Source organism: Cucurbita moschata, unplaced genomic scaffold (genome assembly GCF_002738365.1).
Source record: "Cucurbita moschata cultivar Rifu unplaced genomic scaffold, Cmos_1.0 Cmo_Scf00004, whole genome shotgun sequence".
NCBI classification, from domain to species: domain Eukaryota; kingdom Viridiplantae; phylum Streptophyta; class Magnoliopsida; order Cucurbitales; family Cucurbitaceae; genus Cucurbita; species Cucurbita moschata.
In genome coordinates, this window is record NW_019268520.1 from 1571636 (window position 1) to 1587909 (window position 16274).

General features: G+C 34.0%; 2 protein-coding genes across 4 annotated transcripts; one reads left to right on the forward strand and one right to left on the reverse strand.

The window, feature by feature from the left end:
• Positions 1-2272: 2272 nt before the first annotated feature.
• LOC111442355 (zinc finger A20 and AN1 domain-containing stress-associated protein 5-like) lies at positions 2273-3280 on the reverse strand. The gene has a single exon (XM_023079735.1). The coding sequence runs from the start codon at positions 3109-3111 to the stop codon at positions 2602-2604; it is 510 nt and encodes a 169-aa protein (XP_022935503.1). The 5' UTR covers positions 3112-3280; the 3' UTR covers positions 2273-2601.
• A 3305-nt stretch (positions 3281-6585) lies between these two features.
• Positions 6586-14668, forward strand: LOC111442109 (nucleolin 1-like). Of its 3 annotated transcripts, none has more exons than XM_023079385.1 (9): positions 6586-7020; positions 10214-10314; positions 10425-10752; positions 11652-12347; positions 12432-12576; positions 12793-12854; positions 12931-13037; positions 13125-13212; positions 13810-14668. In XM_023079385.1, exons 1-9 carry the CDS (start codon positions 6898-6900, stop codon positions 14107-14109), a joined length of 1950 nt encoding a protein of 649 aa, XP_022935153.1. In that variant the 5' UTR covers positions 6586-6897; the 3' UTR covers positions 14110-14668. The 3 variants fall into 3 exon arrangements, with proteins under 3 accessions (XP_022935153.1, XP_022935154.1, XP_022935152.1); XM_023079386.1 differs by having other exon boundaries at positions 12441-12576; XM_023079384.1 differs by having other exon boundaries at positions 11652-12576; positions 13810-14667.
• Positions 14669-16274: the final 1606 nt, after the last annotated feature.

The following is a 16274-nucleotide window of genomic DNA, read 5'->3' on the forward strand; positions in this document are numbered from 1 at the left end:
AAAAAAAAAAAAAAAAAAAAAAAAAAAAAAAAAAAAAAAAAAAATCAATTCTGCAGACATATTGTATAAATTAAAAGGTTTTTCTTTTTTTAAAAAAAGGAAGTATGAACACAGACTTCAAAACTTAGTTATAAAAATACAATTATATATTATGTTTAAAGTTGAAAAGGGGCGAAGTCCTCAAAATTAGGTCACTTTTTGTTCGTACCTTTTGGAAAAAGGAAAATAATAACAAAGATGTGGTGCCCACCTGATTTTGATTTAGGAATATTAATTCTTTTTAGATTTAGTTTGAATAAATCTTTTTTTTTACGGACCTAAATTTTTGGGTTGGTTGGACTAATGATCAGAGCAACTGAATGAAGTTCTCAACCCAATAGTCTATTTATTGGGTTTTGATTATTGAGTTGTTCTATTTATCTACAATACCGTTGTATTAATAATTAAAATATCAAATATTCACAAATCACAGTATTATTATATACATATAAATTTGAGTGTTTTACCTTGTTAACCTTATTTATAGAGCCCACTTTGTAAATTATTACAAATGATTTGGAAATGTTAATGTGGAGACATGTGAGTATGAATATTCTATACAATCCGATCACAAAATATTTAATTTATCTATGAATTTGTTAATTGAAATAATTAATATTTCACAAGATGGTCATATGCAACTCGATCTTATTTCTAAGTGAGTTATATGAGAGTTTGTCCTTTGATTTGCATGGGTGATAACGAGATTTGTAGTCGATTTAATAAGTTTACTATTTTTAAAATGTGACCAAATAGAAACTTGGGAACATAGTTCAAGAGATTAAATTCACTCATTTTCGTATAAGGACAAGTAAATGATTAGTTCTCTTACGTGTCGATTTTAGAACTTGAACAATGGAGTCTCATTCTCTCATTGCCCCGAGAGACTTAGTTAATAATTGAATTATAAGTAAATTGTTTATTAGATGATCAATGACTTAGTCATTCTTCCGTCAAAACATTGCAAGGGTGATTTATAGTTAATAAATGAAAATGGATTAGTTAACTGTGTATTTAAATTAATATTTAAAATATTAGATAAATTTAAAAAAATATTTAATTTGAAGGGTTAAATTTAACTTTAAAAAACATATTTATTGTATTGATACATTCAAACTAGAAGAATTAAATAAATTATACGCATTAATTAAAATACATATTTAAAACTTAAATGATATTTAAATCGGTTAAATATGTATTGAAATATTTTAAATAATATTAAATATAGATATGGTAACCCATGCCTCTTCATTTTATTATGGTCCCTACCGAGAGTACAGGTGGCACTATTTGGGCCCACGTTTCACTTTAATTTTCTTTTATATTTCTTTTTTTTTTTTTAAGGTTAGATATTAAAATCTCCGTTTGGATAAATAAAAAATTTTACTTTTACAATTTCAGTAAAATTGTAATTTAAATATTGAAATTTTTGTACTTATGGTATTTAATTTCTCAATTTTTAATTTTGTTAAGTCGCTTAATAATAAAAATATTTCAAAAGGTAATTATAATTACAACTACATTTTCCTAACATATTATATTTTTTAAAATTAATAAATGTACTCATAATTAAAAATATAGAAAAAGTAAAAAGTTCAAAAGAGTACATCTTTTAATATTCATAATTTATTTTTTAGTACATTTAACAGTTGAGAAAATAAATTTATAATTAATATATTTATTATTAAAAAATGAGGGAGAGAGGAATAATAAGGAGGTAGACAAATTTGTATTTATTGACAGCTTTTATTCATTTCGCACATCCCTCTCCCCACCTACTTAAAATGCTGCCAGACTGTCCACGCGCCACCACGTACCCTCCACCACATCGTAGCCGTCCGATCCTCCTTTTCATCCTCCTTCGTACACGTGTCATTCATCTCACCGCTCTTAAAACAATTTGTTTCACCCATCAGTACCACACTGCACTGTACATCTGTCTAAGACAGATACGTGGCGCCTTTTCATTAGTCCTTCTGATTGCCAATCATAATCACGATATCTCGCGTGCCGTTCTCGTGTTTTTAACCATCTCGTATCTCTTTCAGTTCTCGAGAGATGTTATTGCCGAGCCGAGCACATGGTTTTTGCATTTCCCAATTCCCAACCAGGAAAATTATCGAGCAAACAACTGAAAAGTCCACCGGCTCAGAAATTTCGATCGAATTTACGAAATCTGCCATATGAACGATTCGAAGATAGAGGGAACGGAAGAGAAGAACACGAGAATCGATTGAATATTGAAGAGATCTACAAGTAATTTATGGATTTTCATTTTCCAGAAACCAGAAAGGTGAAGGAAGCAGAAATATAAATCGAAAAATTAAAAATAAACGAGATAATTCATATTTATCAATCAAACACGATGATCGTGATATTCGACGACTAATTCCTCACTCCCTCTCAATAGATCTATGATCTCCGAGAGAGAAACTGCAGGATTTATAACCTTCGTTTCCGTAGAAATTTCATTTTTCTCTTTCGAGTCCACGATCTTAAATTTGACATATCAGATCAAATATGATTGTTCTATCTTTTGTCTTTTTTGACGTTTTATACAAATCAGACTCTAACGATCTTCGGCGCTTTAACGACTGGATTTTCCCTTGCAATCGCGTCGCGACCAGCGGCTTTGTAATCGAAGCTGCAGTCATGGCGATCGGAGTACCGGTGTTCAGCGCAAAACAGCTCCCCACATCGGCATCGAAAACCGGTCAATCCGACTCTCTTTCTGCATCCGGAGCATCGATTCACCTGACGCTTGGCAGATTCCTCAGATTTGAACCGATCCACGGACATATTCCTGCTACTGTCGCGAACGGAATCCATTAGCACAGGCGATCGAGATCTAGATCTCGAACTTTTCTCACCGGACAACTTCCGAGGCACCGATATTCCAGTATTCGAAGACGACGACGACGCCGTAGTCGCCGTAGCCGTGGTGGCGTTAAAGCACTTCTGGCACATGTTATTGGTGGTCGGATTACCGGTGAATCCGCAGTTGTTGACGCACAACGTGATGGTCTCCGGTACCTTCAACTCCGTCTCCTCCTTCTCGGTCCTCTGAGCCATGTCTCCGATCCGACTCTCCGTAAGATTTACACAAGAACAACAAGAACAACAACAACAAAGAATTAAGAAGAAAAATTGTTGGATGGATTTTGAGGATTTGTCGAAGGAGGAGGAAGCGAGGAGCGGTAATATGAAGGGATGGAAAAGGGGCCGCGATTTGAGATAGAATATGGGCCTCATACACACGCGCATCAAACAATTTCTCCTTTTTTCCCTCATTGACATAAATACCCTCCTCGTATTTATCTATTTACCTTCCAATCCCTCTGGTGGTCCTGGATTAGCTCTGACGTTGCAGGCCTTCGTTAAAAAAAAAAAAAAAGAAAAATTATTGCCTGTGGTCCTTTCTATTTTTATTTCCCTGAGTCCGCTTCCTAAGCCACATGATTATTTTTATAACCGCCTTTTGATGCTCATTGGCTGCGTCAAAGTCAATAGGTAGTTCGTCTGCTGCATTTTTATTTTCCTTCTTTATTCGTCGCAAACTTTTTTAATATGATAATTACATATTATTTAATAAATTATATTCTAGTTGACATCTATTTATAATTTATTGGTCATATTATTTTTTTTTAGTTTAGTGTATAATTATACATATAAGGATTTTAAAAAAATAGTAAATCCGAACGAATGTTGGCCAATGGTAAAGATATAACATAACTTGATAACTCGATTAACTTAGACTACCCGATTCAAACTATAAAGGTTAGTTTCATTTTTAGAAGACCAAAGATACCGTTCGATGTGCAGGTTGCATTATTTTAGTCAAGTTAACCCAATCAATAAAAAAATAGGGTTACAATTCAACCTTACTTTACTTTTTAAAAAATTATGAATTTTTAATGTTTATAACCGATATTGGTGATGCATTATAATTTGTAAATATTTTATATTTGAATTTTATAATATTTTAATAATTAAAAACTCAATAACATTTAACTACACAGGTGTTGTGGCTATAATTACAAAATAAATTATTCAATCATATATAATAAAGAATGACTTTATTCGAGACCTTTGCATGTTATTTTCATGTCATTTCTTTGACGATACCAAGTTTGAAAAATAAAATAATTAATTAACAAATATCAAATGCTTAAAATTACTACAAAAATATAATATATTTTTTTCCCGCGAAATTCATAATATATAAATCTTCTTAGTTCTTAATTAATTTATCGTGACGTAAAAAAGATTACACCGAAAATAAATGAATAAGGTTAAAATACTATTTTGTAGAAATATCTTAAAATTTTTTTTATTTAGATGGAAATGTATTAAACGTTCAATTAAGTTTTAATTAGTAAGAATATTAATTTATTAAAAAAAAAAAGGCATTTATAATTTGAATAAAATCCAAGGGTAAATTGGTAAATGCACGACGTACACGCGGAGCCAGGTGGAGGTGATGATGGAGAGAGAGAGAAATATTATTTTAAAGATACAATTACATTAATTTTTAATTTCATTGAATTTTATATAATATTTAAAAAAAAAAAAAAAGGAAAACGGAGGCTTTTGAAGCCGCCCTATCTGACTGCAGAGCAGAGGAACATTTCTCTGGGTAGCGCTTTTTTAGGAAAGGGTATTTTCGTCATTTAGCTCTGTCACCATTCACCAAGCAAGCAGCAACCCAACAACATTAGCAACGCCTTTTTTTTTTTTTTTTTTCATATTCGCACGTGAAATACACGTGCGTATTGTACGCGTCTCCCTTTGCTCCGAAAAAAGTCTACACGCCTAAAATGTCTCCATCTTTCTAGAAAATAAATAAATAATAATTTAATTTTTTTAATTTAATTAATATGAGTTGACCGGTCACGTTTTTATTAAACTTAAAATGAGATATCTAAAAATATAATAAATTTTAAAAAAAAATAATTTGATATTAAAAATTTAAAAAATAAATTTATTAGACATAAATTAAAAATTAAGAAATTTACCCAACATAAAATTAAAATTTTAAAATATATGGACTAAACAAATTTGACTTGTGTTCTTTTGTTTTTTTTGTTTTTAATTATTATTTACAAATATTTTATTTAATTATGAGAAAAAATAAATTAAATCGTTAATTTCTGCAACAAATGTGAATATTTATAAATGAAAATAATATTAAGAAAATTATGACATTAATTAGTGGGAATAAGCTGTCGTCCATTAGGGTGAAGCATCAAGGAAGGCGTCGAGATTTGATACGGAACCCCAATTATTTATTTCTAATTAATTTAATATCCACGCTGGCTACTAGTGGGCCCACTACTGTCAACCTAGTTGGTAATTTTGTCCTTGACCAAGTCAAACGTTGACCTTTTATTTCTCTTCCCTTCTTTTGTATTGCCACTTCAAGTACAAATTCCACGAACCAAATTATTTATAATTTTACTGAAATTATTCTTAGCTTAAATCTAATTGTCATCTTTATAATTTCCATCCATTTGTTTTTTTTTTTCCATAATATTTCATTTATTCTATAAATTATTTTAAAAAATATATATTTTCAAAATAATTCCTTTACAAATTCAAGGATAAAAATGTGAATTTTGAAATTTATGTACCAAATAGAAGCTAGACCAAAAAAGTATTTTACTCATTTTATAATTTGATTATAGATTATTTATTATAAAAATAAATGAAGGAGAGTGTGAAAGGAAGCAAATTTTATTTTATTTGTTGCAATTATTATAGTCTTATTTGTAATTATTGATTTTTTAAAATTAGGCTAAAATACAAATTTCTCTTGAAATTTAAGCAACTTTTTTTAACAAAATACAAAATTTTAAAAAATTATTTTTGTTTTAAAAAATTCATCAGTAATTCAAATGTTTTTTTTAATAAAATGAAAATAATTTTAAATAATTTGGGGGAAAAAAAGTATAAATTTAAATAAAAAACTATATAAAAAAATTAACGATAAAGTAAAAATATCTACGACAAACTTTGTTTAATTACACATTTATTTAAATCGTCACAAACTTTTAAAATTGGTAATTACATTTAAATTTTTAATAACATATTATAAGTAAAAATCTATAATTTAAATGTTGAACGACGCAACAATAGGCTACCTATATAAAATAAAGACAAGTAACTTCAAATTTTTGAAGGGAGACTAATAAAATGTGTTTTAATTTTTTTCGTTAAATTAATGGTAATCTCTCAAATTTTGAAAATCGTGGTTCTAATATTTTTAAACTTTTATTATTACGTGTAATAAATTTATTTTTTATTGTTTGACACAAAATTAAAATTTGAAATTTGATTAGATATGAAATTTAAATTTATATTTAACTTATTAATTAATTATTTAAAAATTTAAATAGGTTAGGATTAATTAAATATTTAAAAATTTGGAATTCCAAAATCATGGCCCAAATCGATCGGCCCATTTAGAGTAATTTTGCAAAAAACAGGGCCCAAGAGTTTCCATTGGCTAAGCTCTTTCATTTTTCCGTTTTTCCATTTTTCTATTTTTCTATTTTTCTATTTTTCTATTTTTCTATTTTTGTTCTGTTCATCTCAAATCTCTCTCACTCAGCCATGTTCTCTGATGAAATCCGCTCTCCGTTGCGTTTCTGCGTTTAATTTCCAGCGGCTTCCTTGTTAATTGGTTTTCTCTGTCCAGTTTTCACAGGATCGGTGGAACCGGCTAGGGTTCATGGAAGCTGCAATTCGGGAGTTTAATATTTGAGGGTTTGAATATCGATTGAACTCCGGTGTTAGTGTTATTAAAATTAAGCGTTCGGGGTTCTCGATTGTGAAGCTTCGTGATAGAACGCATCCGAGATGGGTAGTGATGATCGGACGTTCAAGGTTGATTTCAGTGGCGAGGGAATGGCGAAGCTCAGAGAGAGGATAAAGCTGAAGATGAAGGAATTCATGGGCGATTATACTGACGACACTCTCGTGGTACGGACTACCCTGGCCTTTTAACATTCATGTGCCTGGTTTTTGCGAAGCAATGTCATTGTCGGTTTTGTGACGAGTCTGCCCGGGAGTTTTAGAAATTTTTTTAGGTTATTCATGTGGAGGTCATTTTCTTCTTCATGACTGGTTGTTGGGGAATTTGTTTGGTTGAAGAAATGGAAATGTAGGATTCGCGGGTTGTTATATATTTGTAGAGGCAAGAAATTGAGATTGAGCTAATTGGACGAAAATGTTTTGTAATCTTTGCATTAGATTTCTTTGAGGGATTTATTGAGAATATCATTCTGAAAAAAGATATTGGAATACTCATAATATCTTCCTTGAGGGTGTTTCAAGAGTTCTAAAAGGATTTAGTAGTGGTGAATCCATCAGGTTTTTGAGCTTTCTTACTTCCCAAATGTGAAATAGCTTAAATAATTTTGTCTACTCGAAATTTAGCCTCGATCTAAAGCAATCCTTGGGTGTCTCTAAGGTTGAGAACCGACCGAAACTGTTTGATATAAACTTTGCCACCTGTTATTTGAGTATGGATCCTGGATAAAGCAAGAAACGCCTTTTGAATATGTGTGGAAAGAGCTAGTGTTATAATATTCTTCTCTTCTTGACATGTCTCCTGCGAGCTATGTGGATTGTATCTTCATGTCCAAACAAATCTCTTTCCAAAATAGATCATTGAGTTGGGATTCGAGATTAATTTGAGAAGACCGTTTGCTTCAAGCAGGGAAAAGTTTTGCAAGTGGTCTAGAGCTTTGGGATCATCAAGAATTTCAGCTTTTCTGAAGGTTCCATCTTTTCAGCAAGCTTTTCGTTTTTTTAAATTTGCAAATCAGACCATACCTTAGCCAACCTTCAAGATTAGAGCAGTGTTCCACCAACTTTTGTAAGTCTTTGGGAAATTGCTGTGCTTGAGCCTCATATTTATGAATTTAAAAAGGGCAGGATCCCGTTTGATACCAGAAGATTTCTTGAAGGGTCATTTAGCGGTTGGAGGTAGGCATTTCAAGGTGTTTTAATTCTTCGGAGATTTAAGCGTAACCAATCATGGGAGACTAAAAATCTATCAATGAGGGACCAATCAGTCCATCTTGGATCAAGTTAACTTGGCTCTGTTATGAGGGAGGGACATCAATGAAGGAGAGGTTGTCAACAACCTCGTCAAAGAGCTTCATGCTTTTCGCAGTGAATTTCTCCCAGCTTCATTAAAAGGTATTGAAGCATCTTCCTTCTCAACTACTCAATTAGCCATAACAGAGGCACCCAAGATTTTCCAATTTCCTAAAATTGAAACCTGGATATGTCTGGAGAGGGGCCATAAATATTGAAAAGCCTGAAAAGAAGAAAATTAGCAGAAGAGAAATTGAACCTTTAAGAGAAAGGTTGCAGCCATAACAAAGGCGCCCAAGATTGTCCAATTCCCTCCAAAAAAAAAAAAAAAAAAAAAAAAAAAAATCTTGAGATGGACATCTTGAGAGGGTCCGTAGATACTGAAAATTTGAAGAAGAAAAAGAAGTCCAACAAACATCTATGAGGTCTAGTTAGATTTGATAATTTTTTGGTTTGTACAAGGAAGCTATTAAAGAGTGAAGGTTTCAACTCTTAAGCTTCGCATGGAGGGGACCGCAAGTGATGTAAAGGCGGGTAATATAATTGTTTAATCATAGGAGTGACTAGGACATGATTCTTTGGGGCCTAAGGAATGGGTATTTTGTTATTGTTCGGTTATTTCTGTTTGGGGTTTGCTTTATTAACTGTTGTTATGCTTGAGTCCAATTTTCTTAGGCAAACAAGTCTAGCTTGGTCAATCCTTATGCACCCGAGGATGGCTCTATTACTTATACAAGGTTGGGGCTAATTAGCTCTTGGAGAGACCCGGTTGTTCTTTAAGGGTTTCTTCAAACCACACTAGAGGCATTCATCTTGATAAGAAGATGTCCTCTTTAAGAAAGCATTAACCATGTTTTAGTAATCTTGCTATTTTTTTTACCTTTCTATCATCTCAATGCTATTCTTTCTTTACATTCTTTTGAAGATTACCTTTCCATGTGAACTCATTCTTCCAATTTCCATGGTTTGGAAGAGCAAAATCTTGAAGAATGGCAAATTTTATGTGTGGCAGATCCTCGTTAGCAGGGTTAATACATTGGATTGTGTTCTTAGGTTCGTGTCTAAGGTGATCAGACCCTTGTCTTACATTCTTTGTAGGCGAGTTGCCGAGGATCTAGATCATCTCACGTGGTCATGTCAGTTTGCTAGATCGGTGTAGAGCAACCTTTTTGAGTCCTCCTTCTGGTTGGTTTAGTCAAGAATTTCTAGTTCCATGCTCAAGGAATTGCTTTCCCTTCCTCCTTTCATGACAATGGTCGTTTGTTGTGGTTAGCATGTCTTAGTGGTATTCTTTTGGGAATTTGGAAAGAAAGGAACAACAAGATTTTTAGTGGAGTGGAGCAATATATGGGTGAGGTGTGGTCCCTTGTTTGATTTCATACCTCGCTTTGGGTCTCTATTAGATTACCAATCAACCCAAAAGCTTAAGCTTATGGGTTTTGGTCAATTTAATGATATCAACTCTCCAACACTCCCCCTACTTGTGAGTGCCTAACAAGTGAAAATCAATAGTAATTAGGAAGAAAGCGACATTATAAGAGTTTGAACACAAGACCTCTTGCTCTAATACCATGTCTGATAACCAATTATCCAAAGATCTTGTAAATTTAATTATATTAACACTTTAAGTTTATGTTCGTAAAGACTTGTGTAATTATTCCGTAGGTCTCATTTTGTTTTTAGTGTAGCTGGGCTTTCTTTGAGTTTTTTTTAAAGTCTCTCTCTCTATAATATATTAGATATTAACTAGTTTTTAAAGCTGAATGCTTGAAAATTTATTTTGAGATGTTGGCATTTATTTAAGTGATGTGGTATCGCTTAGCCTTTGAATATCCATTTTTTCTCCCAGGTATTGCTGCATGAGATTGTGGTAACTCTCTTTACTGCATTTTAAATTTAATTAAAAGTTATACTTATGCATTTTTCATATGCATGTTTATCTGTTGCTTAAATTGCATCCATGTTTCATTTTTTTTTTATAACCATCATAATGTGGTTCCGAAGTATGGTATTTAGAACGTCTGTTTGAAGAATCAAGTTGTATTAAATGTAATGAATGTTCTTTGGGTAGGAATACGTGATTGTCTTGTTGAGGAACGGCAGGCGCAAAGAAGAAGCACAGAATGAACTTAATGTATTTTTGGCAGATGAGAGCCGTTCTTTTGTATCTTGGTAATTTGATTCTCATCACCCTTGTTCATATTTGTAATTTGGGTTATAACTTGTGTCGAGTCATTCTTGTAGCTAGTTGATTTAACAGTTTTATAAGCTTATTTCAACAGGCTGTGGGATCATCTGGCTTCATGTTTGGATTTATACGTGGAGCCGCCTACTAAATCTTCTGCCAATGACAATGAGGTGCCCAGAGCAAAGTCTCCGGTAGTAGAACCAGATATAAGAAATAATTCTAACAATCTGGAGTCTGATTCAGAAAGAGGGAAGTCGGAACAATTATCTAGCAGACAGCATAATAGGGAATGGAAAGGAATTGCTAATGATGAAACCCGTGTTGCTCCAAGATCTGAAGTTAGTCGTGTCAAGCATTCTTCTCCTGAACAAGTTCCCAGTCACAGGAAAAGGAGCCGAGCTGATGATCATCAAGGCACTGAGGTTCGTGGTCTGACTTTTCTCTTCTGATTTTTTACCTAGAAGCAGGTAACTGGGTTTTAAAATGTGAAATTTGATTTATTTTTATTTTTATTTTTTATTTTTTGAACACGTGAAATTTGAATTAGTGAAAAGCAATGGGCAAATGGTTCGTTGAACCATATCTTGTTATTTCACAGTTTGCAATGTAATAGCTTTGCAATTTTAGGAACCCACAAATTTTTGTTTTAAACTGTATGTTTTTATGTATTAAATTTTTTAAAGTTTCTCAACTTTAAAGAAGTCCTCAATTATGGTGCCCAAGACCTATTAACCCTTATGTACGTGTTTTGTTTTTCTGACTGTGTGAACTCTAATTTCTTCTTCTTGCCTTGTTGATATGCTATGTTTAAATTCTGGTTCTTTTTTATGTAATACATAACTATATTCAATTTTGACATTATTTGTTGGGAAAGTAATGATCAGAACTGTAGTTTAGTCTAATTCATATGAATGGATAAACCAGAAACATGAAATATTATGCTATAATTTTGCTCAATATTAGAAAACAAACAGTGTGAGGCAAACGAGTAGTGGGCAAGATGGCATGGATGCTTGTCACTGGAAGGGCACTCCATACGTTAGTTTCAATTGGAAAGTTTTTTGAATTTTTTGTAATGCACCTTTTAGTGCTCTGAGAGTTTTCTTCCTCCCTCCATTTCACTATCAATGAATTTGTTTCCCTTTCTAAAAAAGTATTCTTGATTTGTTTTTGAGACTTTTTTCTGCAATAGTTTGAATGCTCTACTAAACTACCCCAGTTTTGATATTTTTAGTAATTGGAAATAACTCGGTCCAGAATATTGGATTGTTTATTGATGCATTATTCTAATTGGAAATGAATTATGTTTTGTGTTTTACAGAGGGAGGCAGCCTTTCAGGTAAGCATTGCTGCCCCTCGGCGGCTGCTCCAGTTTGCAATGCGAGATGCTGTGGCCACCACGAAGCCCTCTAATGAAGATAAGGAGACCCTTCCAAAGCGTCTTCGTTCGGTTGTTTCTGTATCCAATAGTGACACAACTAATCGTCCCAGGCGGCTTCAATCTGTTGCAAAAGTGCCAAATCCTATGGCAACTGTTATTAAGGCTGTGACTGAGGCAGCTGAAGATGTGATAAGAGTTAAATCCTCCAGTGTTTTTGACCGACTTGGTCGTCAATCTTGTGATATGGATTTAACTGAGTCCAGTGGCCAAATTGCAGAATATGGAGTAACTTCTGTAGGGGATGATGAATATGGGGAACTCAATCGTACACAGGATCGACCATACTCAGCCACCTATCTCGGGAGAAGCAATTATAGTGGGAAATATGCTCCCAATGAGGGCATGTTTGAACCTGAAACTCGATTAGCATCAGATTCTATATCTGAAAATGAAGATGTTAATATTCAGGGTCACAGAGTACTTGATGATTCTTGGACTGCAGAATCAGGAGTGAGAAAGGGAGGCAATTTGCGAACTGTGCCATTCAGGGATGTCGAGAACTCTGAAGATGAACGCATGACACAATACAAACAGAAGGATCAACCTTCCTTAGTTACAAATTCCTCACGTGACATTGTAAACATCTCTGTGAATGTTAATACTTGGAAACCACCTCACTATCAGGACCCTGGGCAGATTCCTGAACTTGGTGGTCAAAAGTTTTTGCAGGAGGGTGAGTTACAAGGTACCGGATCTGCTGTGCAAGTTACGGAGAATGGTGAGGCAGTTAATATTGTTAACCAACAGAAAAGGCCAGCAGCAAACCTTCAAAAAGAGTTCCAGAAACCTCCTGTATCTGCTAATGGTGGGCTCTCTTTTCTGGTTGCTTGCTCTACAATTTAAATGATAATTAGTTTGTACAATTCTTTTGTTTATCTCTTTTTCTTTTATTTATGAAGTTTCTCATTCTATCTTTTCCTGTATTTGATTATCGACTATCCATTATCATTCTGGCGTCGTACTTCATTATTCTTTAGTTGGTTTTTCATTCTAAATAATTTGCTTATGTTACCTTATGCAGGCCAATTTGCTGCCTCTCGTCCTCTAGAGGATGCTGATGCTCGAACCATTTTTGTTAGCAATGTAATACGTCACTCATATGTTGCTTTTGTGAAGAACTGGGGACTTTTCATCACCTTACATTAATTTTCGCGTACAGGTTCACTTTGCTGCTACAAAGGATACCCTGTCTAGGCATTTTAACAAGTTTGGAGAAGTTGTAAAAGTCATCATAGTAACCGATGCAACCACTGGGCAACCCAAAGGGTAAGGCATTACAGTTCTTTATTGTTCCCCTGCTACCTCTTTTTGTTACATTGCTTTTTAACAAATTGAGTGATGCGAGTGGAGCAGGTCCGCTTATGTAGAGTTCATGAGAAAAGAATCTGCAGAGAACGCGTTGTCTCTTGACGGGACCTCGTTTATGTCTAGGATTCTGAAGGTACATGTCGTATTTCTAACATTTTTTTTCTGTAGTATGAATCATCACCCATAGAAAGAAAAAGCGTTCGCGAACTCCCCCCTATGTGCTTAGTTTCGGTAGTTGTGTTGGTCAGTTCACAATCTCTACTGTTGTGGGCCGGTGGTATTTTTTTATTTTCTTTCTTAACTGGGTTGTTATTCAAGTATATGGTTGCTTTTTACATAATCAGTGATTTTTGCTGGTGTTTTCATGCCTAACTAAACAGAGAGCGAAAGTTAAATAAAGTTTCTGAAACGACTGAAATGGAAATGGTAGTAGACATCTAGAGGCAAACATTAAAAATGTACAGGATCCTTCCAGTCCTGGGCGTTATTTGTGCCCACCTTTTCTTTTTCTTTCATTAATCTTAACGAAAGTTTGCTTTCTCATAAAGAAAAATGTTCAAGAATCGTAGTTGCGTTAGGTTGATTTGTTCTTTCAATGGTATTTTAACATAACTTTTTTCATCATGATGTGAAAACCATGAATTGATTGGAACCCACAGTTTGTTGGGGTATCTGCTGCATGATGTCATCAACGAATAAAGCTGCATGTTTGGTTGATTTTTCATTGCAGGTCGTAAGGAAAAATAGTTCACAATTAGAAGGTGCTTCAATTGTTACCAGGCCTCGTGCTGTGCGTGGCTCGCCATTTCCTACTCCTAGATTTACCAGAGGTCCATTCCTGAGGGGCGTTCCTGGTGGACTTAGGGCTCGTCCCCCACTAAAACTTGGTGCCAGGAGCATGCAGTGGAAGCGAGATAGTCAGACCACAACTGCTGACAATGGTGCTTCTCTCTCTGGTAATTCTGTACTCTCATCTGGTGCTCGAAGTCTCACCTACGTTCGAACAGAACCTAAGCCAGCGGACAAGTAGGGGAACCACTCGATTGATAGAGCTGTTATCTCCTCAAGAAAAACTGTTCTCAAAATTATTTTGCGGAAAGAGAATCACGCAGATCAAGTATGACCTCCCCAAATTTGGTTTTGTTTTTTGTTTTGGTGGTTCATGATTCTTCGTGCATCATGGTGGAGGAAGCTGAGAAAGCAGAGACAAAGGGAAGTTCTAGCAGTTTCTAGGAGAAATATTTTTTTTGTTTCCATTGGGGAATGGAAATTGGTGAGTTTATAGCTAGGAAACTCATGATGGCGGTTCAGATGATTTCACAATTTTGAGCTCCCACCGAATTCTTATTCAGCTACTAGATTAAATTTGTGAATAGAGTAAGAGTAGTCTGTAGACCTTTTTTTTTTTTGTTCAACTGATATTATAATATTTTGTAATTTTTAATACTGAGGTGAAAAAAAAAAAAAAATAGTGTTACATGAAAAGAAAATGAATAAATTTGCGTAGTTGTATATCAGCATGCCTTTGTACCTGTATAATAGCATGTGTTTGCATTGATTATGAGTATCATGATATAGATGGGATGAATGCATGGCCTTATTTGGTGAGAAGAAAGCAAATTAGGTCATTTTCTTTTCTATACAGATAGAACAAACACAAAACAGGCTACAAAACCCATTGTTTTAGGACAAGAAGAAGGCTTGAAAACCAAAAGTACAGAGCAGAGGGAATACAGAATTGAAAGCAAAGGCAACAGTAGAAGAAGGAATTGCAGAGCCGGCAGCCATGGCAGGCATTGGAGATATCTCAGCCTCGATGCCATGGACCTTCTTCATCTCGAAGCACACCATTGCAAGGGCCAAAAGAGCAGCAGTAGCATAATAATGAGGGAGTCTCATTGAAGAGCAAACTTAGGTACAAAAGTGGGTTTTGTGTTGTGTTTTATAGGGGCAGAAGTTGGGAGGGAAAATGGAAGTTTTTAGGGATGCTGCATGCGTGATGACATTTGGTGTTAGTTTGTAGATTGATCCATTAAAAGGTAGAATCCTGTGTTAGATGTTGATTTTGGATGGCGTGATGACATTTGGTGTTAGTTTGTAGATTGATCCATTAAAAGGTAGAATCCTGTGTTAGATGTTGATTTTGGATGAAGCCACAGCCACAGCCACCATGGTTCAGACACAGTTATGTTTGTTTGTTTTTTTGAAGTCTCTGTTCCCTATGGAAGTGGGAATGGCATCTCAGTTTTCAACCATCAACTTGTCGGCCAAATAAGGTCCTCATTGATTTTGCTTCAATTTTTTTAAATAATCTTTTAACAAACTAGTGATGAAGTTTGGATTATGTATACTACAATATTAATACGAACATAATTTATATTTAATACTCCACTTCTCACCATCTTTTGATTGGGATGGGTGCGACACTCACTTTCTCAACAAAAAAAAAAATAGATATTTTAAAAATATAAATATTAAAATTGATTAGGTTGAGAGAAGGTCCTCACTTTCCAATGATTGATGTAGTTTGTGTTATAATTGATTTGAGAAGTACCTCATAAAACTCTAAATCAATCCTATCCAAATTTTTTTTATTTTATATAATTTTATTGAGTAAAGATTATTTAGATTTAAAAAAATTGATTGAATTTTAAAAAACATTATTAATTTTCTTAAAAAAAAAGTAATTTAAAATAATTTCTTTCCATCCCAAAAATTTTAAGATTGGGATCATCCAATTTGAGATAGTAATAGATTAGGCTATGAAGTAATTAGCAAATGAATTATGAAAATGGTGAGACAGCTAAGTGTTAATTAAGGATATATATTATATTATTCAACAATAAAACCACTCATAAACGAAAATTCTTCCCCATATAAATACCAACACCGCACCAACCGAGCTCTCAAATTACATCTCACTTCATTCCTTCCCTCATTGCAGGTAGTAGGCCGCGACAGAGAGCAACGAAGCGCCAATGACAGAGCCGATTGCTGGAAGGCCGGCAGCGGCACCGCTGCTTGGTCCAGGTGCTGGAGCCAACGCCTCGTCGTGAGCCACGACGGCGCTGACGGTTGCGGCAGCGAAGAGGACGGCGCAGGCGATCTTCTTCATCTCCATTGCGATTTATTAGGTTTTTTTTTTTTTTTTTTTTTTTTTTTTTTTTTTTTTTTTTTTTTTTTTTTTTTTTTTTT

What these genes read in the sequence shown, in the direction of transcription:
- LOC111442355 (XM_023079735.1), bottom strand. Translation starts at nt 3,111, where the DNA reads ATGGCTCAGAGGACCGAGAAGGAGGAGACGGAGTTGAAGGTACCGGAG.
- LOC111442109 (XM_023079384.1), top strand. Translation starts at nt 6,898, where the DNA reads ATGGGTAGTGATGATCGGACGTTCAAGGTTGATTTCAGTGGCGAGGGA. An exon ending in ACCTCCTGTATCTGCTAATG is followed by an intron (nt 12,577 to 12,792) that starts GTGGGCTCTCTT and finishes TACCTTATGCAG; the next exon opens with GCCAATTTGCTGCCTCTCGT. An exon ending in TTATGTCTAGGATTCTGAAG is followed by an intron (nt 13,213 to 13,809) that starts GTACATGTCGTA and finishes TTTTCATTGCAG; the next exon opens with GTCGTAAGGAAAAATAGTTC.